This window comes from Eschrichtius robustus, chromosome 9 (genome assembly GCF_028021215.1).
Source record: "Eschrichtius robustus isolate mEscRob2 chromosome 9, mEscRob2.pri, whole genome shotgun sequence".
Taxonomy (NCBI): Eukaryota; Metazoa; Chordata; class Mammalia; order Artiodactyla; family Eschrichtiidae; genus Eschrichtius; species Eschrichtius robustus.
Window position 1 is genome coordinate 123,055,919 of NC_090832.1, and position 26,591 is coordinate 123,082,509.

A 26,591-nucleotide genomic window follows, 5' to 3' on the forward strand; every position below is an offset into this window, starting at 1 on the left:
TCTAAAGCCCAAAGAAGTCATGATGTTTTGTCATTGGAAAACATTTTCTTCACAACACAAAAAGATAGCTAATTAGAATTTACTTAAACTTTCTAAGAGATTCCAAATAATAGAATTTTTAAGCCATCAATTAAAATAAATGCTAAGGAAAAACAAATATACCCTTCTAACCATTGGCTAATTGGATACCCAGAAAACTTTCTAGTTATATTTTGCCTTCATTTTTAGATTATCTCACAATCACCACAAGCTGCTAGTTAGCAAAATTATTATGGGGCTAGCTCAGAATTTGCTATATTGTAATCAGCTTTGGTGACAGAAAATCCAGGGGGGACGTGAATGAGGAGGAAAGGGTTCTCTCTACTGCCCCCAGATAAAGTGTATGAAAATCTGTTTCTATCTGCAGTGGATTCCTACTTCTCTCGCCAAAGGAACAGTAGATACTGTGTCTAAAATATGATCTCTGTACACGTTGCTAGGTTACTCAATTTGGAGCCTTTTTCTTTACAATACATAATCATAAAAAGCCACTGAGAGAGATATAGAGATACGAGATAGGGAGAGGAAATCAGTAGTGTGCATAAATGGGAAATTGATATTATCATTAAGACACTGGATATGGTAATAAATGTGTGACTAGAAAAGACGTTTGAATCCTAGCCAAGACGGGGTTCCGTTTAGCCACAAACTCCAGTAAAATATTTTCAATTCTAAAATCTCCTATTTTTATTTTCCTAACTTCCTCAGAAGTGGGCGTTTCTGTGTGGATCCTTAAGAAAAGTTTTCCTACCAAATGAAATGGCAGTTTCCTCCAAATGACACACAAAAAGTGATCTGTTCCTTTTGTGTACTTTGAATGACTGCCCTCATCCCTGTAGTGTTTTGTGTCTCACCCAGATTATCAGCAACTCTAGCATTCATCTCTAATGCTATTTCTGATTTCCTGTAAATGAGCCCTGAGTTTACCTGGAGAATCTTATAACTCTTGTGTGTTCTCTGAAGGCTACATATATGTAAACTATCAGAACCATCTGTCACTGCCTTCCTGCCAGGGCTGGTCTATTGGCCATCTGGTGCCCCCTTCCCTCCTCGTTGCTCTGTTGTCCCTCTTTGGGTGCGTACTCCCCCACCCCCATGCTGTGGTCCCATGGGCCTTCTCTCCGTCTCTGGGTCACGCGAGCTCTTTCCTGCCTCCGTGGCTTGTTGTGTGACCTGCCAGGGATCTCCTGGTCCCTCATGGTTTTCAGATGCTGCCTCCTTAGGGAACCCCTCCCTGAGCACATAAAACTTACTGTCTGTCACAGACCTCTGCCTGCTGCCTTTCTAACACTTCCTCATACCTGTTTCTCCCACTAGAATATAAAAACTCTCTGGAGGTAGGGACACACTGGGCTCTGAAATACTTGATTGATGAATGATGGAATACGTGAATTTTTAAAATTTTTGTTGGAATATAGTTGATTTACAATGTTGTATTAGTTTCAGGCATACAGCGAAGTGAATCAGTTATACATGTACATACAGCCGCTCTTTAGATTCTTTTCCCATATAGACCATTACAGAGTATTGAGTTCCCTGTGCCATACGGTAGGTCCTTATTAGTTATCTTTTTTGTATATAGTAGTGTGTATGTGTCAATCCCAATCTCCCAGTTCATCCCTCCCCACTTCCCCCTAGTAACCATAAGTTTATTTTCTACATCTGTAACTCTATTTCTGTTTTGTAGATAAGTTCATTTGTAGCTGTTTTTTAGATTCCACATATAAGCGATACCATGTGATATTTGTTTTTCTCTGTTTGACTTACTTCACTCAGTATGACAATCTCTAGGTCCCAAAGGCTTCTTGGAAATGGGTACTTGAGCTGAATTTGAAAAGTGATCTTTGCAAATAAGATCATCTATACCATTTTTCTAGATTCCACATATATATGTTAATATACGATATTTGTTTTTCTCTTTCTGACTTACTTCAACCTGTATGACACTCTCTAGGTCCATCCACGTCTCTACAACTGACCCAATTTTGTTCCTTTTTATGGCTGAGTAATATTGCATTGTATATCTGTACTGTATCTTCTTTATCCATTCCTCTGTAGATGGACACTTAGGTTGCTTCCATGTCCTGGCTATTGTAAATAGTGCTGCTATTAACATTGGCGCGCATGTCTTTTTGAATTATGGTTTTCTCTGGGTATATGTACAGTAGAAACTAACACTACATTGTAAAGCAACTGTACTCCAATAAAAATTAATTTAGAAAAAAAAGAAAAGTGATCTATGTGAAGATAGCAGGGGATAGAAAAATCAGAGCGTTTTTGACGACAGAGGTTTGTGTGAAGGTGCTGTTATAAAATAGTAAGTTTTGGGACTTCCCTACTGTCCAGTGGCTAGGACTCTGCACTTCCACTGCAGGGGGCATGAGTTCCATCCCTGGGCCCGGAACTAAGATCCCACATCCTGCATGCTGCCCAGAGCAGCCAAAAGGAAAAAAAAAAAAAAAAAAATAGTAAGTTTTGGAATGGAGGTGGGCCTGTGTGTGTCTGTACTGGGCTGGGAGGGACATGGTGATAAAGTATAAGCTCTGGGGAGCCAGGAAAAGCTTCTAACCAGGGGAGGGACCTTATCACAATGGCAGCAGTGTGGGGTCTGGTACATGAGTAAGAGGGTTCAGTTTTAATCGCCAAGGAGTAAAAATCTCTGCACCCCACTTCCTGTCTTGTTGATTTTTTTTGCCTCGTCAGTGACTAAGCTCCTTGACACGCCAGAGTGAAACAGAATAGAAGTAAAAACTGGAATGGTATTTACAGATGCCTACTCTGTGTCAGGCATTGTACCTCTAATACCGTAGGCTGTGAAAACCAGTGTACAGGATACTTTTCAGTGGTGGTTTTCCCAACGTAAAATGAGGCACATGTTAAAGATTTAGCTATTGGTGCCTGAGCCAGTGAAGACAACTCCTTACCTCCTTAAATAGGAGTGAGATGTATGTAACTTAATAAATGTAATCAATATATGCATTACCTTGCACAGTAATAATTACGTATCTGGAGACAACCACAGATAAGAAATAGAGCTATTGAAATATGTGCTTCTTTTAAGAAACTTCCAAGAGCTGCATGGAAGCCTCTGTTGTATTCTTGCTGTCAGTTTTGCTTTCAACGTGTCATTTGCTCTCTGGAAACCTGACTTTCTTCTGCCTGGACCTCCACACTATAACGTGTTCCAGCTGTAACATCCTTAGATTACTTATGCCACAGATTTTACTGTGTTTTGAAACTGAACTGGAGTACAATGGCTGATTTTACTATTTTTTGCATTTATTTACAAAGCTGCATTCTAGAGAAATAATTCAGTCAGCAAAGATATTTGTTTTGCACGAAAAGTGGTCATTGCAGTCTTGAAACTAGTTCATGTTTTTATCACCACAGAAAAGGAAACCGGTTTTTTTGTTTGTTTGTTTGTTTTTCAGAATAGTAGGGCTCAGAGCTGTTGCTTCTTGATAGGGGAAGGGCAGTTGCCATAGCAACCTAACAGCCTCTGGAGGGAATGTGGTCATGGCCTTAAGCATCCGGCAACCCACCCAGTTTGGAGAGCCCCTCTGAAAAGAATTTCCTTTCATGGAAATCGAATTACTGAAATAAAGAGTTGAATTTCTGTAGCTCAGATGTGTCCGTAGGTTCGTGTTGCACACTTAATGTAATGAAAAGCAAAGCATTTATTAGTTGTGTACATACACAGATGAGACCTAGAAGGACACATCAAACGGTAAACTGCTTGTGACTATGGATGACTTTGTTTTTTTGCTTCTTTTGTTTTGCACATGTAAACTTTTAAGAAATAAATGTTATTTTACAAACCTTTCTAGAAAAAAGCATTTATAATAAACACAGTATATGGGATTTTCTTCAGGAATGAGGTTCAATCTATTGCATGTTCGTTATTCCCTAAGTAGGCTATCAAACACCCAAAGCCATCTTTACCCTTTTGTCACGTGAGCTACAGAGCTTGAAAGCCATTTCAACAAGATGCTGATCGAAAGTTTTTATCAATATTTGGGGCATTCAGTGAGTGTTCTTAGGTGGAGGAAACTCATGGCATGGAGAAATCTGCTCAAGCTGTGCTGAGTGAAACAAGTGACTTAATACTCTCATCTAATCCTCGTATAACAGTAACAGAAACCAGCAATCGGTGGGTCTGCCTCCAGAATTGCTCTCAGGGCAGATTGATGTGTGAACACTATATTTACAGGACCAAAACCCCACTACGTTTGCTCTGCGGCTGTGTTTAATGGTTATCAGTTTGGCACGCGGCATGATTGTTTTGGAGAGAGAATAGACGCTTCAGATTTCCTTCTGGCAATTCTGGAGTCACTGAAATACCTACTGCCGAAGTGAATCATATGAACTTAATTAGATTTGCTACATCATTAGCATTTGAGGAAACCTAAGGAAAATCCTTGTGGGTTGGTGATTGGTTAGGTCAAATAGAAGCACGCTTATTGAGGGGGCTGGAAATTGAAAAAGATGAAATTCTAATGCCTCGTAACCCAGATATATTCTCTACATAAATCATTTTTTAATCCAGCTGTCAAAGTGATACTTTCCCAGGGATGACCGAAATGCTTGTCTCAGACCACTGGGACCTCTCTGCTTCCAGGCACAGGGATGGACTCCTCTGTACACGGCCAAGTGCACTTGATGGCATGTGTGTGTGGACAGAGAGCTTTACACCTATAGTGAGAGCTCACGGCTATTTAACAGACACCCCAGGGCCAGCTGGGCAGGCTGTGCCAGTAACCACTAATTGAAGTTGGCAGACCTCATACCACATTTAAATTTACATTTTAACTTTAAGGTGAACTTCATTGCAATGTATTGTCTGTTGTTTTCATTGCAGGAAAAGAACTTAATTTTCTTCCCAAAAGACATTGCTTTAAATGCTCCAGAAATTTTCTTTTGTACTTTGGATTCTGCAAAGTGACTTAATCATGGAGAATAGCCATAAAATATTTACTGTGAGGAGAGGATTGCATTTCATATTCCGATTTAAGTGAAGGCTAGGATACAACCTGTAACCTGTGTTTATTGAAACGATTTTTCTAATCTATCAAAAAGCCGTCACATTCTTTATCAAATGACTTAGCCACCTAAGTTCATCTAGATGCTATCACCGATAGGGAAATAAATGAAAGCAAGCAAATTTAAATTCCTGGTGAAGCACTTGAATGATTTTTTTTTTTTAACTTTTAGAAGAAGAAACTTTAAACGTACAGCCTACCATAGATTGAACATACAGTTTTTCCTGAAAATTCAGGATCAGCTTCAGAACCCCAAAGTGGCAGGTCGTGCTCTGCACTCAAGCAAGTTGCTGGTAATTAACTAGAAACAAGTTCCAATCTTGTCCCCTACACTTTTCCCTCAGTGTCTCCCCAGTGAGTACATAAAAGATGCAAAACATATCTGTCCGAGCTTAACCTCCTGTAACTCTAATTAAACAGACCCATCTATTCCTCCCCGCCCCCTCCAAGGCACTAAACTGCTAAGCTTTTTATTAAAATTGAAAAAAAAAAAATCTTGATTGGAATTGACATAAACGAGCAGACAATTTCACCAGTTTCTCTTTCCCAGGTACAATGGTAGCCCTGGATACAAATTTTACCTTGTATCCAAGCAAGACTCTTTTGCCCACTTTTAAAGTCTTGCAGCGCACTCAAGGATAACCAGGCCAGCTGGTTCAAATACCGCCAGGGCTGCATGTACCTGTGTGACCTCGGCCACCTCGTTTAACCTTCATCAGCCTCAGTGCCTCACTTGCTGCCACCACCTAGGCTAGTTGAAAGGATTAAGTGAGATGATATGCATAATTATACTTGTTTATTATTAAAGAAGAACATCTCTTGATTACTATTTAGTGAATCTCTGGCTTTTCTGTTCTCTGTCTACATGTACATACTCCTTTTCCTGAACCTATAGGCATAAGGACAAACACATTTTTTTTCCTGTAGCTTCCGCGTTGTTTCTTAGGATATTCATCACGCATTGCTTAAAGACAAAATTATTTTTCTGTGTCCATGTGTGCTTGTGCACATCGTTATCTGTGATATATGACAAATAGCAAATCTCATGTGATCTCTTTGGGGGATCAGTGCTATGTGTCTTAGCCTGGTGCCTAATTGAGGGACCTGATTAAATTTTTATATAGTGCAGCTCCAAGTAAGGAGATAAAACATAGTAAGTAAATGCTCTGGTCCTTTCAAATAAAATATGTGAACATCACCTATTTATAGGAACTATATAAATGTAGTTCATCAAAATGTACTAATGAACAGTATCTCTGGGCATTTCTAATATTAAATTTTTGCACTTAACTGTAAAAGTAACCAGAACCAGGTCTCAGTTACTAACTACCTCTTCATTAGCGTATCTATGGTTTAATCAGGCTTATTAGAAATTTGTCCACACTGAGCATACAATACAGACTTTGTGAGAATATGTGCAGAATTGGGTTCCTCTCATCGGCCTGCAATTTATACAAAGTTGGAAGTAGAAAAGGGGATGTGCATTATCCCCCTAATTCTCAAATATCTCTGGATTCTTGACATTTCAACATGAAAATGTGTGTATGCAAACGTATAGACATTCAACCTGAAAAGCTTCTTTGCAAGAAATATCAACCAACTGTAAAGGTAGAAACATACATATGTAAATACAGTAAAGAAGAAAATATATTTTGGATTCTGTATTACATTTTTATTGGATGCAGACCATAATTACAATGGCTAGATTTGTTTTAAGGAATAGGTTAAACTCATCATATTAGCAAAAGTTATCTGCAAATAAATAATGAGAGCTCTTATAGACCTTTTCTTTATTCACGTCAGAGATTCCTGCCAGAAGCTTCTTTGCTTTGTTAATTTGTTCAATTATTAAACTTTGAGAATGCTACTACTACTGGCATCTACTTAACAAGTTTGGGAATAAACCTCCCTAATAATTGACAGTAGCCTAAAACATTTATTTCTGTGCTTTTCTTATTAAAATTGCAGTGATCTGGTGAACAGAATTAAACTGCTGAAAAATAACTTGGTCTGATTTATTCATTCAGCAAAACCAAGCTTAAAGGCTGTGTTGCTATGACACCCAAGATTAACTTAAAAAAAAAAAAAGTATGCTTAATTTCAGTAAAAACATTGACACATCTCTTTTGGCATTATGTAGGTAAAATAAAGTTGATTTTTCCCTTTTCCTTGATATTTTTTACATTTAGAAAGTTGTTTTAGCATTCTTTTAAACATAAACTAGAAATTTAACACATTTAAAGAGTAACAGAAAACAGTAAAGAAAAACCCATTATACTGTAACCAAAGAGTATCATTTGTAAAATAGCAAATATTTTAGCCCTTTTTTGTTTCTTTTTATCCAGCTTCTTAAACTTTTTAGAAAGATGGTGCCAGATGGGGGAAATCACTCTATTCCAGTAGTTTCGTTTTATAATTAGTCTTGAAACTTAAAAAATAGGTTGCAAAATCGGGACAGTGACAAATCCTACTAGAAGTTTTCTGAGTGCAGGTTCAATCCCCCGGACTCTAAAAGAATATATTTTCTATGCCATGAAACAAAGGAATCATCAGGTCCCTTTAGCCAGGATTGATTTCTGCCTTCTGAGCACCATTTGGTGTTGAGAGAATACTATACAAAGAATTCTGTTGCAGAACAAGCAGAAAAATCGAATGCTTTGTAGGATCATCAAAAGTTGTTTTACAGGAGCATTTTAAATTTCCTAGTGCCAAGCAAAGCAAAAATCCTACCTTACAGAGAGCGATTTGTTCATGAGACGACCCACTGCTGCTAGTCGCTTATGTTTATCATTATGCATTCACATTCTAGGGAAATTCCACTTTCAAACTTTGCTGCCGTGTGGATGCTTTCTTCTATAGAAAGAATTTTGAGCTATAAAATTTGACCAGCTTCGGCATCTGTGGAAATTTGAGAGCATTGCCTTTTTTTTTTTTTCCTCTCTATTGAATGTAAAGTGTTTTAACAAAAGCATTGTAGCCACAGTACATATTAAATGTCCAAATTTGCACATAGTGTATCTCAAAAGAATTTAGACTTTTAACTTTTTAAACCTCAGAATATCTTTGGAGACTGATAGCAGCAAATCAACAGGGTGTGTTATAGGAAGATCTAATGAAGAGGCTGCTTCAGGTCATAGCCCAAGACTGTATCTAGGGGAAAGTTTGAAAACAGAACCAAACCAAAGTGGTTTGGATGGGGTGCTAGTTTTAACTTTGTGAGTGCTAATTTAGTGTTTATGAAAAATTAAAATGAGTTAATGTTCGTAAAATATTTAGGACAGTCCCTGGGCCAAAATGAACACTATGTACTTTTTTAAAAAGTGACTTCTGATAAGATTATAAACTATAGAAAGAAGTTGTCACTTGCTTTCACTTATTTCTGATTTTAAAATAGTGAAATTTATTTATAAAATAAATTATTGACTTCAATGTTAAATTTTGATTTTAAAATTTGTTCTACCTCAGTTTCTACAGTAATGTAGAATTAATGCATAGAGATTCATAGATAATTTTATATTAAGATTTTGTATATTCTGACACAGCTGTTGAATTTGAACCATGAATCATTTCTATGTATATTTTAATGTCATTCTCCAACTTTGTGTTAGGTAGCTAGACTGTATCCAGGGAAACCCATTTAGATCAGAAATAATATTTCTGTCTAACTTCAGAAAAGAGGCTTCCATTTTAAAAATGGAGTTTGAATTTAAATGACTATCCTAACTGAGAATTCAGTTCCATTCTTTAACTAGATGAAAGAAATCTTGGAAAACAAAAATTGTACCAAATTGCCAGTAATTTGCATTAAAGAGGAGGAATTGAGCTTTTTTTTTTTAGGTCAGCAGACATCGAAGATATTCTAGTGAAGTTAAGTGATAGAGATCTTAGCTTTTAATTTAGTCAAGATTATGATTATAAATGAAAGCTTTGCTGAAATAATTGGGATTGACTATAATGTTTTAGGTGCTATACAAATCTGGATGAAATTATATTATTCATATACTGTCTTATTTAGTTATATTGGTTCAGCTGTGCCTTAAAAGTGAGAGACCTCATATCAACAAGTGTTTGCATCTCATGTGCATGGTGTTAGAAAAATAAAATAAACATAGCTGTAATGAGGGGGGAAGCATCCTGTTAGTTTGGAGGTAGATTAGGGACTCTACTGTCTGAAGAATAAATTTCATAGGTCTGTGCTATATACAAAATTGGTACAGACGTAAAATGTATATTTTAAGCTCTGTTTTAAAAACACGATACATTCTATTTAAACCATTAGCTTAAATGAAACATTTTATTTTACATTAGTAAAGTTGTATTTATTTAATTCAGCAATGAAATTAATTTGGAGTTGCTGGCACAGTGCCTTCACAGGTTTCTGTGACTCATTTGTCATTCAAGACACCAGCATCATTTTTTCCTCATCTGCTGAAACATGTTTTGGCCGTGGGCAAGTGTTCATGGTAGATTTAAAACAAATATTCTCTGATAATATTTGGAAACTGGGTGATGTCTAACCTTACGTAAATAACCAGGACTAATCAACTTAAAATCAAAATGTAAGTCTCTAAGTTCATGGAACTTTAAAGCTATCAAACATGCATCATTTTGGTATATTAATTTAGTTTTTCTCATAATATTTTGGTTTAACTCTTGCTCTGTTCATTTTGATCCCTAGACAAAGAATTGCATTTAGAAGCAAAACCTGTTGTTTCTTGTTAAATAATAACTAACAAGGACTAAATGGTATTGGAATTTAGGTTTAAAACTTCACAAATCACTTAAAGCTATTTCTTAATGTTTTTCCTAGAGAAGAAACGATAACTCTATGATCTATGTGTCTTGTTCAGTGCTTGTAACGTTCATAGTTTAATTTACCCTCACTCCCAACGCCCTCTTAGAAACAAAATGTAGTCTCCTAGTTTAAATGCATTATGGTGGCGTCATAATTATTATGTGATACAACCCGGACCTTTTTGTTTGCAAAGTAATTTTAAAAATCAGTTTTCTGAGCTATTACTTTGAAATTAAGTTGTGGACTGATGGTTCTCATTATTCCAAGAAGGAACATAAAATCTGGATTTATCAGATAATCCTATTGGCAATGTCTTTTGACTTTGATGTGTTTCTCATTGCAGTGACCTGCATTTCTGACTTTCCATTAAATGTTTAGGAAAATTAGTTGAATAGTTTTTCAGGAAAGTGAAAGGGATTCTTCATCCCGTATCAACTATAAGAAAGTAGGAACATATATGAAAGACCTAAATTTTCTTATCTCACTTTGAACTTCACAATTTTCCAACTCGAGACGCTATGTGGTCTTATGCAATGGGCTGTATCCAACTTTCTGTCATTAGAAGGACTGAAAAATAATTATTCCAAAATTGTTCTTAGAAAGAAATCTGAGTCTGAAATTGCCTTGAATTAAAAAACAAAAAACAAGCGACTGCTTTAAAAATAAATCAAATGATATTTTATGGGCTTTATTCTTGACTTTTTTGAAGTGTGTGTGCCTCGATTATATGCAGTTATCTGTTGGGCTCTTTTACTTGGAACCTTCCTGTAACTGACTGACCAGGCTACTTTTCTATAGTAGCAATGCTTGGAAATTAAGTTCTTTCCCGGGGAAAGGGGGGTGGGGTGGATTTTTTAACCATTTCTGGAGCTTCTGACTTCCTGATCTGGCCACACTTATTAACCTGTCGTTCTAGGCCCAGGAACTGGCAGTAAGTGTGTAGGCTCCCTGCTCCTCAGCAGGGGGCAGCACCAGATCCTGCCTTTCACTGGATGCAGCTGCCTCCTTCAGGAACTTCAGTGGTCCCCACCCTCCTTCCTCATACAGCACTTAAACTTGTTTTGGTATTTTCTTGCATTTTTTAAGGCTCAGTAAGTGTCCAATAAATGGTAGCTGTCAGGCACTGTGTTACAATGGATATTACTTCTCAGTGTTGACTGTTCTGTATACCAGAATCTTGTCTTCAATGATGATTTGGGCTGTCATTTCAGATACCTTGTGTTTATTAGAACTTGAAAAATCTTAAGAGGAAAACAAAGACCTAGCAATTATTAGGTCAAGTAGACTTCAAAAACAAACAAACAAACAAACAAACTCATAGAAAACGAGATCAGATTTGTGGTTACCAGAGACAGGGGTTGTGGGGGAGGGGGGAATTGGATGAAGGTGGTCAAAATATACAAACTTCCAGTTATAAAATAAATAGTACTAGGGATTCGCTGTACAACATGATAAATATAATTAACACTGCTATTTGTTATATATGAAAGTTCTCTTCACAAGGAAAATTTTTTTTCTATTTTGTTAATTTTGTATCTATATGAGATGATAGACGTTCACTGAACTTATGGTGATCATCATTTCATGATGGATGTGAGTCAGATCCTTATGCTGTACACCTTAAACTCATACAGTGCTGTATGTCAATTACATCTCAGTAAAACTGGAAGAAAAAAAACCCTTGCAATTATTGAGCACTATGGTATGTCAGGCATGAAAACAGGTACTTCTCATGGGCTGCTGCCCAAGCTAGAGATGCAAAAAGGCAAGGTAACAACAGAGTCACAAAACAATAGAATATCACAAGGACAGATGGGTTAGAAGTGGATTTATTTAGAGAGAAACACGCTCGACAGACAGAGTGTGGGCCATCTCAGACGGTGAGAAAAGGCACAAGGACAGAATTTGTAATACTTCTCTTTTGCCGTTGACTAAACAGAGCCTTGGAGAGGTTAAATCCTAGTAGAACAAAGATTCCTTTCAGAGAGAATTCCAAAATCCATGCTGTATCAATTATATTATACGGCTTTGCCATAAAAACAAGAAAAAGATTTGTTGGGAGTGACAATAGCCCCACTGCGGAATGCTGGAGGCTGATTTCAGTGATGTGACTTCTGTGACGTGGTGACAGGAGAATTTATGGCTGATGTCCTTAAAACTTTCATGGGGAAATGAGGCTAAGTGTTGAGACGTCTTGAGTGATCCCTTGAAAGCCCTAACTTCCATGCATTTACGTACACATGTACACCTATAACCTGTATTACATTCACCAAAGCATACGGATAAATGCAATACTTAATTTTTTGTGTGATGAGGACTGTTAAGATCTAGTCTCTTAGCAGCTTGCAAATTTACAATACAGTGTTATTAACTTCAGTTGATATTAAGTACACTTAATTTTTAAAGCCTATCAGTAATATTTTGTCTTAATCATGGATCCTATTTTATTAATTTTTATTTATTTTTATTTTCATCTGCTAGAAAATTTACAGGATCTCTGTCGTCCGCAATTTCTCCAAGATACTTAAAAATTTATTTTGTTTTGTTACAGAAAATCGGCAAGTAGAGAATTTTTCTTTTGCCGAGGTCTATGATTTTTATGATTTGAAATTGTTATTTCACATCGTTTGCTTCCTTTTCTGGTTATAACATGCATAGCAACCCAGATGGCTAATACATAAACAATTTGAGTTATGCTTCTTTAAATTATTTAGGATAGCCTAGGAGTTTCCTGATACCCAAGACCATCTGTTTATTGCTCTATGTGTTACCTTCATGCTTAAGTGTGTGCTTTCAGCTTTCTCACGTCTTAACGTCTACCTTCCTTATATACATGGGAAAGGCTTCTTAGACCAAATTTAACCCTTTTGAGGCTCTGTTGTAAAACCTTAATCCCAGCTTGCCTTCCATTTTATTTTTATTTTTTCTTGTTATTGCTGTTCTCAGTAGTTGTGCTTCAAAATTTGCAGAATGTGTGTAGTCAGGTTTGAGTCTTAACTTGGCTCTGTACGTAGCTTGTCAACCTTGGGCAAGTTCCTTCACCTTGGTTTCTTCATCTGTGAAATGGAATACAATACCTACCTCATAGATCTGTTAAAATGTTTAAATGAGATAAAATACAACTCATTTAGCACCACACCTGCTACATCATAAGTATGGGTTACTATTATTATTATTAACATATTTTGGAAAGAAAATTCTCATACTTACAAAAAGACATATTCAGAAGTAAATTCAAATACCCTATATTAGAGTTTCGTGCAAGGGTCTTTTGGAAGGAATATCTGTTTTTCTCAAAGCATCTGATTATTTATACCACAAGCACAGTATATGTAGGTGTTACTACCTGATTGATTTAGAGTTGACTTTCAGTTCTTCTCATTGGATCCAAGGTGAAACTTTGGACCATGAATAGCTGGAAGGAAGTTTCTCCTGGCACCTGTCTGGGTTCTCTTCTGTTGCCCCTGGTTACATGTTCCACTGTGATTTGCTTTGTAACCTCACCGTCCCATCTGTCATTGTTCCGTGTGGATTGAGCCAGTCCACATACAAGCTCCCCAGGAAGAGAGACCAGAAACTGGTACTTCTCATCTTAACCCCTGTGCTGGAGACTACCTGCAATCCTCATGACAACCCTGTGGGTTAGGTAACTATTTATTCCGAATTTTATGCAGATTAATATTTCTGAATCAAAAATCGTCACAGTTTAAAAAATGTAAGTGTACTTATGTGACCAATGGAAAAGAAGAATATGATGAATCTGGATTGTTTTGAAAATTCAGGGCATATGGTTGCTATAGTTATGGTGTCAAAATGTGGTATATAAGGAAGAGAGATACTTTGTGCAGGATTAATCTGGCACGTTGATCTATAAATCTGCCAATGAGTTTTAAATATTCCTTTTTCTCTGTGTGTGTGTGTGTGTGTGTGTGTGTGTGTGTGTGTACAGCTTCTATATGAAAAAAACTGAGCTTGAACAAGGATGCCAGTTTTAATGGTTGCCCAAAGAAACTTGTAGTCACACATAAATCATTCATATGTGAACCAGTTCAGTGGGAAGTAACTCTGTATAGCTGCTTGACCCAAACATCTTATTTCCAGTTGCTTTAAAAGAAGTTTTAACACAAGTCCGTGGAAAGAATAACTTGGCTCTTTAATATACTTTAGATAGCAAAGCGCTAAAATTTCATACTGTTTCCATAGGTTAGGGTATATCCTTATAAAACTGAATCATATATTCTTGAATTATCTTCCATGATTTTTGTAATTACTTTTTATATATTTATATATAGTAATTTATAATAATTTAATTCCATATACCTTACAGTAATTGTTTCCAAATTAAGAAAAGGCTATATATAAAATCACAAATTTGTGTTAACACAAAATAGGAACTTTTATCCACATAAGATGAGTCTTCTTTTTACTCTTTACTTTTATATCAGTACCAATTAATTACAAAAGTAATACTGTGTCATAAAAGCTCCAACAATACATATAAGGTACAAGTAGAGTCCTTTGTCACTTCCTTGTCACTCCCAGCCTCCAAGGGTGGCCTCTGTTGACAGTTCAAGTGTGACCTCACAGACCTTTTTCTACGCTCCTGCAAACATGTAGGTGTATTCCTGTAGAGTGATTCTCACATTCTTGAGAAATTAGAAGCATTGCTGTTTAAAAATAAATTTTAGTTTGGTGATGTTGGTCATTCTGCTAAAAGGAGTGATTTTCACAAACACTGAAACATCATTTTGTCATAGGCCAGCTTTCCAGGGAACTAGTTTGAAAGAATAATATTTTATAACAGGTGTAAAATCAAAGGTATTTAAGGGAAATATTTCCCCCTGGCTTTTCTGCATTTTGCAGTGCCCGTGGAGAGTTTGTGTATGAAGAATGCAGTATTCAGGGGAGGCGGAAAAACAGCTCGTGTCAACTAAAGTAATAAACTGAGTTAATCCCAAATTGACAATTTAAATCCCTTTAAAATAACTTGTTTCAATCAAGAAACCGTCTACCCAATCTGTCATCTCTTTTGAGCTTATTAGTAGTGGAATTTCTTAGGTGACTCTTTAAACCTTATGTCTGCAAGGTTCTCAGGTTATTGATGAAGACTTCCTGTTGCTGGGAAAACCAGCACTATTCGGTGTTTGATACTGTAAGTCGCAGTAGGTCTTTTGGGGGCAGGGAGAGTGTGTAAATGGCCAGCTGCTTCCCTTTGGAGGTGACCGTTCTGTTCCCAGGCCCTTTCTGCCCTGATACACTTGTCACTGGGAGAAATATATACAGAAGATAGGGACCGAGCATCAGCATTCCTTTAAAAATTTCTGCTCAAATGAAATGTAAAAATACAGTTAGTAAAATATGTAAGAACATGTGGACCTTTCCAAAGCATTTGTGACACAAAGCAATGGAGAAAGTGGATGTGTAAACTCAAAGATGTGATTTCAGGTAGTAGCTGTGAATGGTAATATCATTTTCCTAAGAATAGTTTAATCACATATCTCTTTTTAGATTTTTTAACTCTCTAAAAATTTTATTTTCAAATTTGAATTTGTCACTTGAATAACATTTTTTTTTTTTTTTCCTGAAGATAACTTTCTACAGGGTCTCCTGTGGTCAGGATCTTACTTTTTTTTTAATTAATTAATTAATTTTTTATTGAAGTACAGTTGATTTACTATGTAGTGTTAGTTTCAGGTTACAGCAAAGTGATTCAGTTACACATATGTATATATTCTTAGGGATCTTACATTTTTTTGAACCAGATTTCTAGCCTCCTGGAGTTCATAGTCTCTCATGGAAGATAGATAATTGGGCAAAAACGGTGGATTGTGCTGAGTTCAGTGCTGTGGGAGTTCAGGGCTGTGGGAGTTCAGGGCAGAAGCCTCTCCCTCATCAGTGGTGCAGAGTTGGGGAGGTGCTGTCAAGGAAGGCTTCCTGGTGGAGGTGACTCCCAAGGTGATAGCTGAGAGATGTTCGCACATCAGTTGGGCAAAGAGCGGTAGTTGGCTTGGGGTGTGAGTAGCCAGGGGACTGTCAGTGTCTGCAAAACCTGGCTGTGGGAGAGACCTGAACATAGGCAAGTAACTGGTAGTTCAGTCTGGTTGCATAGAGTAATTATAAATATTTATTGTGAAAGTAATACATGTTTGTCCTATACGAAATTTGAAAAATTCAAGAAACAAGAGAAAACATATACTGTCACTAATTTCAAGCTGCAGAGTTTACTGTGAACGTTTGTCATGATTTTGTCATACCTTACATTTATATTTGTAGAACAGCCTGTTTGGTATAACTCCACTTTGTCTTAAGCAACAGATATGTATATAGGCATAAAATGCATATGCATATATGAAAACATACCTTAAGTAAAACTCGGATCAGGCCAAACATGCTATTTGTTACCTGCTTTTTTCACATTATAATATTATTATAATGTGAAAAAATTATAATGCCCTTGGATGCCGTTGTATTTGAAAGTGAAATGTTTCATTTCTGTGAATAAAATATTTTTGAAGTTAACCATCTGGATTCTCCTCTTCAGGAAGAATGTTTCCTGAACCTGGAGGCTCCTATATCAAGGGTATGTGGATACGACACGCCGTTCCCTCACATTTTTGAGCCGTTCTACATCCCAGACAAATGGAAGTGCTATGACGCTCTTCGGAAAATGATCAACTATTGACCACAGGTAAGTCTGCCCTGCGTTTTGAGAAAGCTAGTGAGTGTTCCTCACATTAACGTCCTGTTGATCAAGGAACAACCGTCATCAGTGCGTTGTCTTTTCATAAATGGCAACTTCCAGAACAAAGTGTGGATTTCAGAAAAAAAAAATGTGAATTTATAGTAGTATGTTTAAATTTAATAGAAATATATCAAGCATATGCATTATCTGATTTCTATAAAACAGATACATGCACATGTTAACATTGAATAATCACTAGATGAAGATGCCGTCTGCCATGATTGCAGATACACCTTACCCCGTTGTTCCAACTTTATCCTCATTTGTGTACATTTTTATCGGCAGTTTAAACCGTTCATGAATCGGGTTAAATTCTGTTATTTAAAGATGGCCCTTCAGGCACCGTTAAATTGGACTCCAGTGATTTAAACTATACGTTTGTTGAACAGGAAACCTATTTATTATGTATAAGGGAAATTGTTACTTAAAAAAAAAAAAAAAAAATCCAGCACCGCTACCATTCCCAGGACCTTTCTTGGCAAGTGAATGTTTTAAAATTATGGCTAATAAGTGACATTTATTCATTGTGATTTTCTAGGTCATGCTTTTCTGTCCCTCTAGCAGTGTTGTTCTAGCAAAAATGAATACCATTTGATGACTGTTAAGTTAGTTCTCAGGGCTTTAATGTAGAAGATGCTATCACCAAGACACTGATTTATTTTACCTTTGGCATTTTTTGAAATGGTTCAAAATGCGTAGATAGGGATTAAGTGCTTTACATTTTAATATCTAGGTTGTCCAAATAATAACAATACATTTTGAAGAACCATGATCTTTGAAAGGAAAGGGAAGAATAGGCTTTATATAATAACATAGCCCGTACTTTTTAAAGATTAGGAAATACTATGATTCTTGAATTCTGTGTATGGGTAGTAAAGCCAGCTCACCTCAAACCAAAGAGAGAGATACCTTTTACATTTGGGCACGTAGAGAAAATAATGCCCTCCATCCACCACTATGATCCCCACCTTTTTGTAGTTCTATTCTATCCTCTATTCTGAGGATATTGTCCTAGGCATTAGTAGGGCCATTAGCCTACATGCCCCAGTATTCTCTCAGACATGCAGAGGTAGACACTGTATTTCTGATGTCCTCTTAATGTCTGTGAGAGAAGCTGGCTTCTACAGTCTCACTTAAGCCTGGTTAGAGGACTTCCTCACTTTTATGTCCATCTTGTTCCTTGCGTGGACCATCCATAATGGAAAGTCAAGGTAATACTGTGTGGCCATGTCCTTGTTGCTATTTTTAAAGTAATCTTTAGGTGCTGGTTTTAAATTTGGATATGTATTTCTTTTTAAACCTAAAACAAAAAAATATTTAGACCTCTCATGAAAATACGATAAAAGAAGAGTAGCTCTTCTACGCTAAAAGTTACATATGGCATTAAAGAAAGTAGTCATGCAGTTGAGAAAGTCTGTATTTAATTCACGGTGGCCAGGGTGTCTATAATCGTTATTGACTTCTTTTACAGAAAAACCGGAAGATTAGGACTAGATACGGAAATATTTTTCTGAATTTTTTTATATTTCCTCTTCTTGAAAATAGAGTTTTTATGAAATGAACCGACTTGGATATTGGCTGAAAAATGATGAATTAATTATTGTATTCACACATATGAATTGATCATTTCCATTAAGAGTCATTTCAGATTAATTTTTAAAAATATTCTGCATGGTAGGCTTATAAATTCCATTTAATTGTGTCTGTAAATATTGGATGTGGGATACTATTCAATAAAGCAAAAATCAGACTGTCTTCAGCTTGTGTCTCTTTTTTGTTTTTGTAGCTACAGTGATCGTAGCTTGTTAATTACATCTGCATGGAAGTGAAATGTTTAGAAATGCTGATTTTTCAACTTTATTGTATTTGGTTTCGTTCTTTATGGCTAAGACAGTTGTATGTTGATGCAACTTCTGGAATGTTTTTCCTTGTTCTTCCCTCTTGGTGCCAAGAAGGTGGTCTACTGAGGGGCAAGTTCACTTTTTCTCCAGAGTGTGGTGAGGCAGGAAGGATCATCTTTGCTTCCTCTCTTTCTTTTTCTGGGAGGTGGACAGCCTGAGCCTGTCTTCTGTTATAAAATCATCAAGCTTTTGCTGCAGTTTTTTGGTTTTTTTGGCCACGATGTTGCAAAACAAATATTTTTTTCCACGTCCTTTATATTAATATGTAGCTAAAAAGAAAAACAGCATGAACAGCGACATAAGGAGGAAACCTCCTTGCTGGGGACTTTGTCAGGGCCTCTTGTATCTGACTAGGCCTTTCCCGCCCTTCACCATAGTGTAGACAACGGCCTCGGGGACCCCTTTGCAGAAGCCCTCACCCTCCGGCCCTACCCTCAGAGGGGGTGCTCTCATCCCTACCTTCCCTCCCATACACCCAAGAAGAGCTCTTCTCACCAGTTCCAGCTGAACGATCCCCACCCCACCCCCGACAAAAATCAGAGAAATAGGGTCATGTAGTGTTTTCCTTTCTCTATAAACACTGGAAAAAATGGACATTTTTTTATGATGTACAAATGTATATATTACTTTAAAACTACAGTTTAAAAAGTTGTGTCCCGTTTATTTTTATCAGATGTTTGGAGGAGGATATGGAAAGTGACATTTGTAGATTGCCAGAGACTTGGAGTAAAGCAAAGAAGGCACTTTGTAACAGATTCTGGAGAGCAGTGGCTAAAATAAACAAAGCTTTTGTTAGGGGTAAAAATAAAGCCCTGTCCTTGGTTTATAAATAGAAACACCTGAACAGTATAGGATGGGAAAAGATGTACTTGTCAGCAATAAGTTTGGAAAAGATTTAGGGAATCCATTTGGCTTATGGTTCAGGACATTCTGAGTGGAAGATGCCAAAACTCAGTCTGGACCTTGGCTTTGGCCTTCCCTCTCCACTGAGGATCTAGGCGTCCTTGCAGGGAGCTCTGTGCTCACATGGTCAGTCCAGCAGAGCAGGGAACGTGTGCTGGTCACCCACGTCTGGGCCGATAATGGGTTCTATTTGAACATATTTGTTTTACTTGAACTTATTTTTTTAGTTGATATTATTTATGATTTCAGGTGAAGTTACTTGTTTTATTGCCATTGGTATCTTTTTAATCCTATTTTTAAAATTCATTTGTTGTTGTAAGAATTTTCCCTTAGTTATTTTAATTTTATTTTCTTTAACTCTGCTTCCCTTCTCCAGTTAGCCCTGCCGTGCCCACCAGTAAATGCCCCCTTCCCTTCCAAAGTAAAGAAGTTACACTTCATGCTAAACTCGGTCTATGGCGCAAGAAGTACATACACATCTAAATAATTGTGTTAAACAAAATTTTTTTTTTACATGAAACGAATTGTTCCATATTGTGAAAATAAGAAAATGGTGGTGTGCCCCAAGGACAAAGAACAAGATAAACTCAAAGGGCCAATACTGCCTGAACAAAGAGTTACAGGACTTCTATCACTCTGTCACAATGTGACCATTGCAATGTCCCAGAGCCCTCCCAAGCAGCCTGCCCCGTCCCTTTCCCATCCCATATACGGAAAGACATTTGCCCCATTTTTCTCCCGCTCAGCACACTGAAAGTATACATACTCTGCCCAGTCAGCCGATGACTTGCAGGTTCCCTGGCTATAAAAACAGACAAGCAACCCGTGCTCAGTGTCGACTTTCCCTGGCTACCAGGAGGTCGGCCTGCTGTTCTTGCAGCGACTCTTCTCTTTAATAAACTCTGTCTTCCTTACATTCTGCCTCGTGTCTGGAAATTCTTTTCCAACCTGCGCTCGGACCACGACAAAAATAGCAACGAGAAGACACTCAAGAGATGTTAAAGGAATTCCAAATTCCCCACCACCCCCAGCCTCAGGATAAAGTCTGCTCCATGTGACAACATGAATGTGTAAGTGAATATAATCTTCTATAGTTCCAATTACCCAAGTCCTTTCGCAAAAAAATATCACATCCATGTTCCATACAACTGATAGATGTTATCCAAGCTAAGTAAACAGTATACATTAGATAGAGAAGTGAGGCAGGCACAACAGCGAGACAATTACCTCATTTTAGTCCATGAAATTTAAGTCACAGAAGCTGGAAACTCTTGCTGGGATCCTGAGAAGGCATCCCACAGAGGGTCCACACTCGGTTTCGTGAAATCTCCTTCCTGTCAGCTTGCCTGGGGTGGACTCGTGTGGCTTCTGGCTGCTTTTGGCCTCCCTGCCCCCACTTCTAGAAACAGCACTGCTGTTTGTTTAGAGAACTCCCTCTCCCAGCGCATGTGGCTCTCCCTGGAGGGGCTGCCAATCCCAGTGCCATCCAGCACCAGCCACAGGGATGGCCCTGGCCCAGGCCCTCCGGGTACCACAGGACAGAAGGTCGGGTTGCTCATGCAGAAGCACAACTTAGTAAGCCTCAGACTTGTCAATGACACTAAATTCTAAAAGACTGGTTCTCAAACTTTTACCAGTTCGAGGTACACCAGGGATAGAACTGATGGGTGTACACCATGTAGGCACACAGCACTGCCTTAGCAGAGATACTCAGCTGAGGGGTGAGGGCATGACCCCAAAGCATCATGTTGGAATTTTCAGAGAGACATGAGGTTTGGAGACTCTGATGTGTTTTCCTAGGCCATGGAACTTGGAAGGAAATAGGGAACATTCATATATGGGCAAAGATTTGGAAACCCTGACACCTGATACCTCCCTGAATACGGTATTTAAAGATATTTGCCAGGAAAGTGAGAAATAAAATTAGAACAAGAATGAGGAAATCGTAGGTGGAAAGGACTAGAAGTAAAAATGAAAACAAGTTAGATGAAAAGATGTACATCAGTAATTGTCATAAATACACTTCTTGTTGGTGCTGTGCCGTGAGGCTTGTGGGATTTTAGTTCCCCGACCAGGGATTGAACCCAGGCCCTCAGCAGTGAGAACACAGATCCTAACCACTGCACCACCAGGGAATTCCCATAAATACTCTTTTTATGTGAAACAAATGTTCTACATTTGACAAAAGGAATATATCACAGTGAAAATATAACAGGTAAATTCTTTACATTCTAAATGCGTGGTATTAAAATGTAAGCAAAAACTTACAAATGCAAAAGATATGAACAGAACAGTTGTAGAAGGCTTTGTCACCCCACTTTCAATTTGATACATGAAGTAGACAGGAATAAGTAATAGGTTTAGGTCAATAGAAATATGTTTTAAACTTTGTGTCTTCATAAACAGACTCTGTTGCCTTTTAGCCTATACACAGGCGGTTCAAAAAATTGACCATATACTGTACTAAGGCACAAAGAAAAATAACAGTAAATTCCCCAAAGAAAAGAGTATTCAAAGGTACCACATCCCACTTAGAAATAAAAAGACGCCCAGCTAAGTAACTGTGGAAGCAAGGAGGAAACAACTACAACGTAATTAGAAGATAAGATCACTGATACGCTTCAGCCAAAATTTTACTCACAGATAAATTCACAGACTTTCAAATCTTTTAAAAAGAAAAACTGAAAATACAAGGATGCAAGAATAAAGAAGGAAGAAGCACAAGAAGAATGAGAAGAATAATAAAGTTAATAGCAGAACATTCCAAATGCGAAAAATAAAATTGTAAAATCGAAGTTATTTTTTTTTTTGGTAAAAACGAAAGTTCTTCTTTCATTTTATACTGTCTGTTCCCTATGAAGGTGGAGGTTTTTATGTAATCAGGATATCAGCAAATAAAGGCTACGTAATTGTTGTTCCTATATCGGGTAACACTTTCAAGGTCCTTCATTTGGGGAGAGGAAATAATTTAGCCAAACCTAATTGTTTATCCAATGTATTGATAAGCAAAGGTCTTTGTTTTTAGAATATTTTGTTCCATCATTTTAAGAAAATAATTACTAAGGTTGTTTTGCCAAGTCCTTCAGTTTCTTGCCGAGGCCTACCTGGCTACCGTAAATATCTTATTTCTATGAATTTTCATAAGATACAGTGACCGTTGTCGAAGAAACATTAATCAGTCGACCTAAGAAAGAAATGGAAAATTTTATTCAAGCGAAATTTGAGGATTATAACCCGGGAAGAGCATCTCAGAAAGCTCTGAGGGCTGTTCCGCTCGTTAGAAGTCAAGGCACAGTTGTATAAGTTTTTTGAGATAGAGGGCTGTACATTAAATGACGTATTATTGACAGTTTACACAATCCAGATCTAAGTGTCATCGTGATCCCTTACAAAATCAAGAAGGAATGTTATCTTTAAGGAGTTATCTTGTTGAGGCTACGAGAATGTTGCTGTTGATGGTCGAGCTGGTATTTCTTCCGATGGGGAAGGTTTGGTGGATTCATGATGCAGATACACAATGCACAGTGGGGGGAGAGAGGAGGCCAAAGGGCAGAGAAAAGTTTTTATGTTTAAATTTTTCTTGTCTTGCCATAAAATATGAATTTTATTTCACACTATAAAGAATTAGAATAGTTCTTTTAAAAATATTTTCTTGATCATTTGGAACGCCTGCCTACTTATTACACTGGGATTTTTTTCCCCTTCATTCCTAATTTTTTTTTAATTGAATTATAGTTGATTTGCAATGTGTTAATTTCTGCTGTACAGCAAAATGATTCAGTTATACATATATACACAATCTTTTTCATATTCTTTTCCATTATGGTTTCTCATAGGATACTGAATATAGTTCCCTGTGCTGCACAGTAGGACCTTGTTGTTTATCTATTCCATATATAACAGCTTACGTCTGCTAATCCCAGCCTCCCACTCCATTCCTCCCCCAACACCCTCCCCCTTTGACAACCACAAGTCTGCTCTATGTCCATGAGTCTGTTTCTGTTTCGTAGATAGGTTCATTTGTATCATATTTTAGATTCCACATGTTTTACTGGTTCCACAAAGGCAGGGAGCTTTGGTCTGTTTATTACAATTCTGCAGAGCCTAGAAAAGTCCTGGTCTACAGAGGCTCTCAATATGCTGCTGAACAAACCCATGAAAGGAAATGCAGGCCTATACTTGAATCAGACCTTGTACTTGAAAAGCACTTGAAAGTAAGTACTTTGAAGCACTTGAAAAAGTACTTGAAAGTAATATCAAATACTATCAATATATTACTTTAAATGTCTACTTTGAGTAGTGTAGACATTTAAAGTAATATATTGATAGTATTTGATATTTTATACCAGTTGATATTCTAGACCTTCAGAGACATGGGGTTGTATGTCATTTCTTCAGGAATTTCAGGAACAGAAACAGTCCTTCTGGTAGGGCAAGACCTCAAAAGTCCCCAAGAGATGAACATCGTTTCTATATTTTTAGGCCTATTTCTTCAGATAGATTTCAAAACCATGTATTTTTTTAAGGGGCTCTAAGACAATATTGTACATTAAAATGTGTCTGCAAATGGACAAACCAGAATAGAATGCTCATTCAAAACTGTTCATTTGAGAGTGATGAGATTGTCAGTAAGTTTCCTTTATTTTCTTCATCTCTGTTCTTGTAAGTCACGAGCGGAGAGCCAGCCTGGCTCAGAGCTGTCCTACCAATGGTCCCATCTTCTGTTTGGTCTGCAGACTTGGGACTGGGCCAGAGGTAGGACACCATGTCCTTGGCCACAGTGCCTAGTCAAGGGATGGGAGGTGACCCAAACCAGCCAATCAAAGCCATTTTCAGGATTTTTCAAACAAACAGATCTAGGGTGATGTCATTCTGGAAGGACCTACTGCTACCTTCCCTGTAGAAGAAGGCCTTCTTCATCCGAGAAAGAAAGGAACCATTGTACTAAGGAAAGATGTTATACAAGCTGGGTCAGTCCCCCCACGGCCAGCTGACCAGCTCCACTGCTGCCATGTGCACCTTCAACTTCCTTTCACTCCAGGATCCTTCCACTTTGTTCTAAATTGGATTTCTGTTGCTTGCAAACAGAAACATCCTAATTCAGTCCTTCCAATGCTTTGGAATATATTCTTTTTGAAAGAAGAAAGTCCACATGTTTTAAATAAAATATACTTGGGGAAAACCACCCTTGGGACTAGTCTACGTATTGTGCTTGATTTTTTTCTTATCTACGACATGCAAATGAGATGGAGATATTGCGTTAATATCAAGTATCTTAGCCATAAAATAAATGAATTCAGACTTTCAGCCTGAAAGTTGAATGCTGGCAACCTTCCCTTAGGCCAAGAAAATGAGCAGTTACACAGCATCTGTCTTTTGGAAGCCTTACTCTTTGGAGGCTTATTCACATAAAGTTCTTTACTGAAGTCATGAGACCTTAGAACTGTTTTTAAACTTACCCATGTAGCCCCAAACAGCCCTTGGGAATTTTCTTTTTGAAAGAAGTTTAATATGTCTGTGGTCAGTCTAATAGCAAATGTTTCTTTGAGAATACTTTGTGTAAATTCCCCATATTTTCCTCTTTTCCACTGAAGCATACATTTACTTTCACCCTATTTCATCTTTTATGTGAAGTATTTCAAGGAGGTCAGAGAACATACATGTCGTGACTGTGTGCCTTTCACCAATGTAAAAATTGCAAATTACAATTCATCTTCCCTAGGTTACCCTAACCCAGAGGAAAAATTAAATTAACATTAATAGCAACAAGTAGTGTTTTGGGTTTGTTTGTTTTTTTTTTTAATTCTATCCCAACTGCTAGACAGCCTCATAAAGTTTTCCCTGATTATTTGGGAGAGTTGCTGGAGGGTTGCTTGGACAACCATGTGGAGTCCGCAGTTCCCTGGCTCTGGCTTCACATCCCTGCAGAAGTGTCTGCTGCCAGCAGCTACAGAAGGCACCACAGGGCTGCCGCTGCGACAAGGGCCACCTGTAGCTGACGCTCTCTGCCCCGAAGCCCTCAGGGCCCACACAGGGGTGAGGCGTAGGTGTGGATGCCAGGGATGCTATTCCTCGTTGGGTCTCTGGAGCAGAGACAGTGCTCTGTGTTCTTCCCGGAGGCAGGAAAATCATCTCCCATTGTGATACATGGATCCCAAGAGAGCATGGCTGTGTGCCCCCCAAAATCTCATGGATATTTGGTGAAACAGACCATGTGCTATTCACTGGTGACAGACCAACTCTTGTACTTAGAAGCTCTGTCCCTCTCTGGGGCTCAAGGATTGTTATTGGTCTAGTCTGGGTCCCCAGCTCCCTCTTCTCTGAGACCAGGCTCCTCTGCAGGGCTCCTCTCTCTCTCTGTACACAGAGACCATTGGCCAACCTGCCTGCCCATCCTGCAGGTCAGTCTAAGTGTTAGAGCAGCGTACTTTAGTCTTAACTAAGTTTACTCTTCCAAGGAAGGACCTCATGTCTATCAGATTTATTTGATGTTATTGTGTGCACAGTAATAATTTTCATATAGATCCTGAGAAAATTGCTTAGGAGAAAATGGAATGGCAGTGGTGTGTGATTTATGGTACATCCATATGATTAGGTACTCTATAGAATTTGCAAGTAATGATTACGAAAATTATGTAGCAACATGGAAAGATGCTCATTATATACTTTTAAGTGGAAAAGTTATGATGCAAAATTGTATGTATATTATGATTATGACTATTATTACTTATGATTACAACCATTATTAAGATTTTTCTTGCGTAGGAATAGAGAATATAGCAGCACTGTTAAGAGTGAGTACCATGAGTTATATCATAATAAAAGGGTAGTTTTTAGCATGTTCATTACGCAAACTAATAAAAGTACCGAATATATACTTTACTAAACTGTTAGCAAGTATTAAACATTGCGTAACCTTCCTATTTAAAACATGGTTTCTAAGCACCGGTACGAAAGAATCTTTTAGTCCATCTGATTACTGCAAGAACCTGAAATAAATAAAATACAATTTTTTCCTTTCTCTCTCAAACTCTCTCTTCCTCCCCCTCACACACACACACACACACACACACACTATGAATTATTCGAATGAGAACGATTCATTAGATAAACTCAGAAGCGAAGACTAAAAACGAAATAATTCATCTTCTACAGTACTATACTAATGCCTT

The 26,591-nt window shown here is 37.6% G+C and overlaps 1 protein-coding gene and 1 long non-coding RNA gene across 3 annotated transcripts in view; one reads left to right on the top strand and one right to left on the bottom strand.

Annotated features, from left to right (window-relative positions):
* LOC137769652 (uncharacterized) overlaps nt 1-7,927 on the bottom strand; it is a 109,434-nt gene extending 101,507 nt beyond the window's left edge. The window contains exon 1 of the long non-coding RNA XR_011075029.1: nt 7,809-7,927. This is a non-coding gene — a long non-coding RNA (uncharacterized lncRNA). The remainder of the gene's footprint in view (nt 1-7,808) is intronic.
* BCKDHB (branched chain keto acid dehydrogenase E1 subunit beta) overlaps nt 1-16,561 on the top strand; it is a 232,594-nt gene extending 216,033 nt beyond the window's left edge. For both annotated transcript variants that reach the window (XM_068551663.1, XM_068551664.1), the window contains one exon: nt 16,415-16,561. In XM_068551663.1, the coding sequence (XP_068407764.1) occupies nt 16,415-16,555 (141 nt within the window). In that variant the 3' untranslated portion in view covers nt 16,556-16,561. The remainder of the gene's footprint in view (nt 1-16,414) is intronic.
* Nucleotides 16,562-26,591: the final 10,030 nt, after the last annotated feature.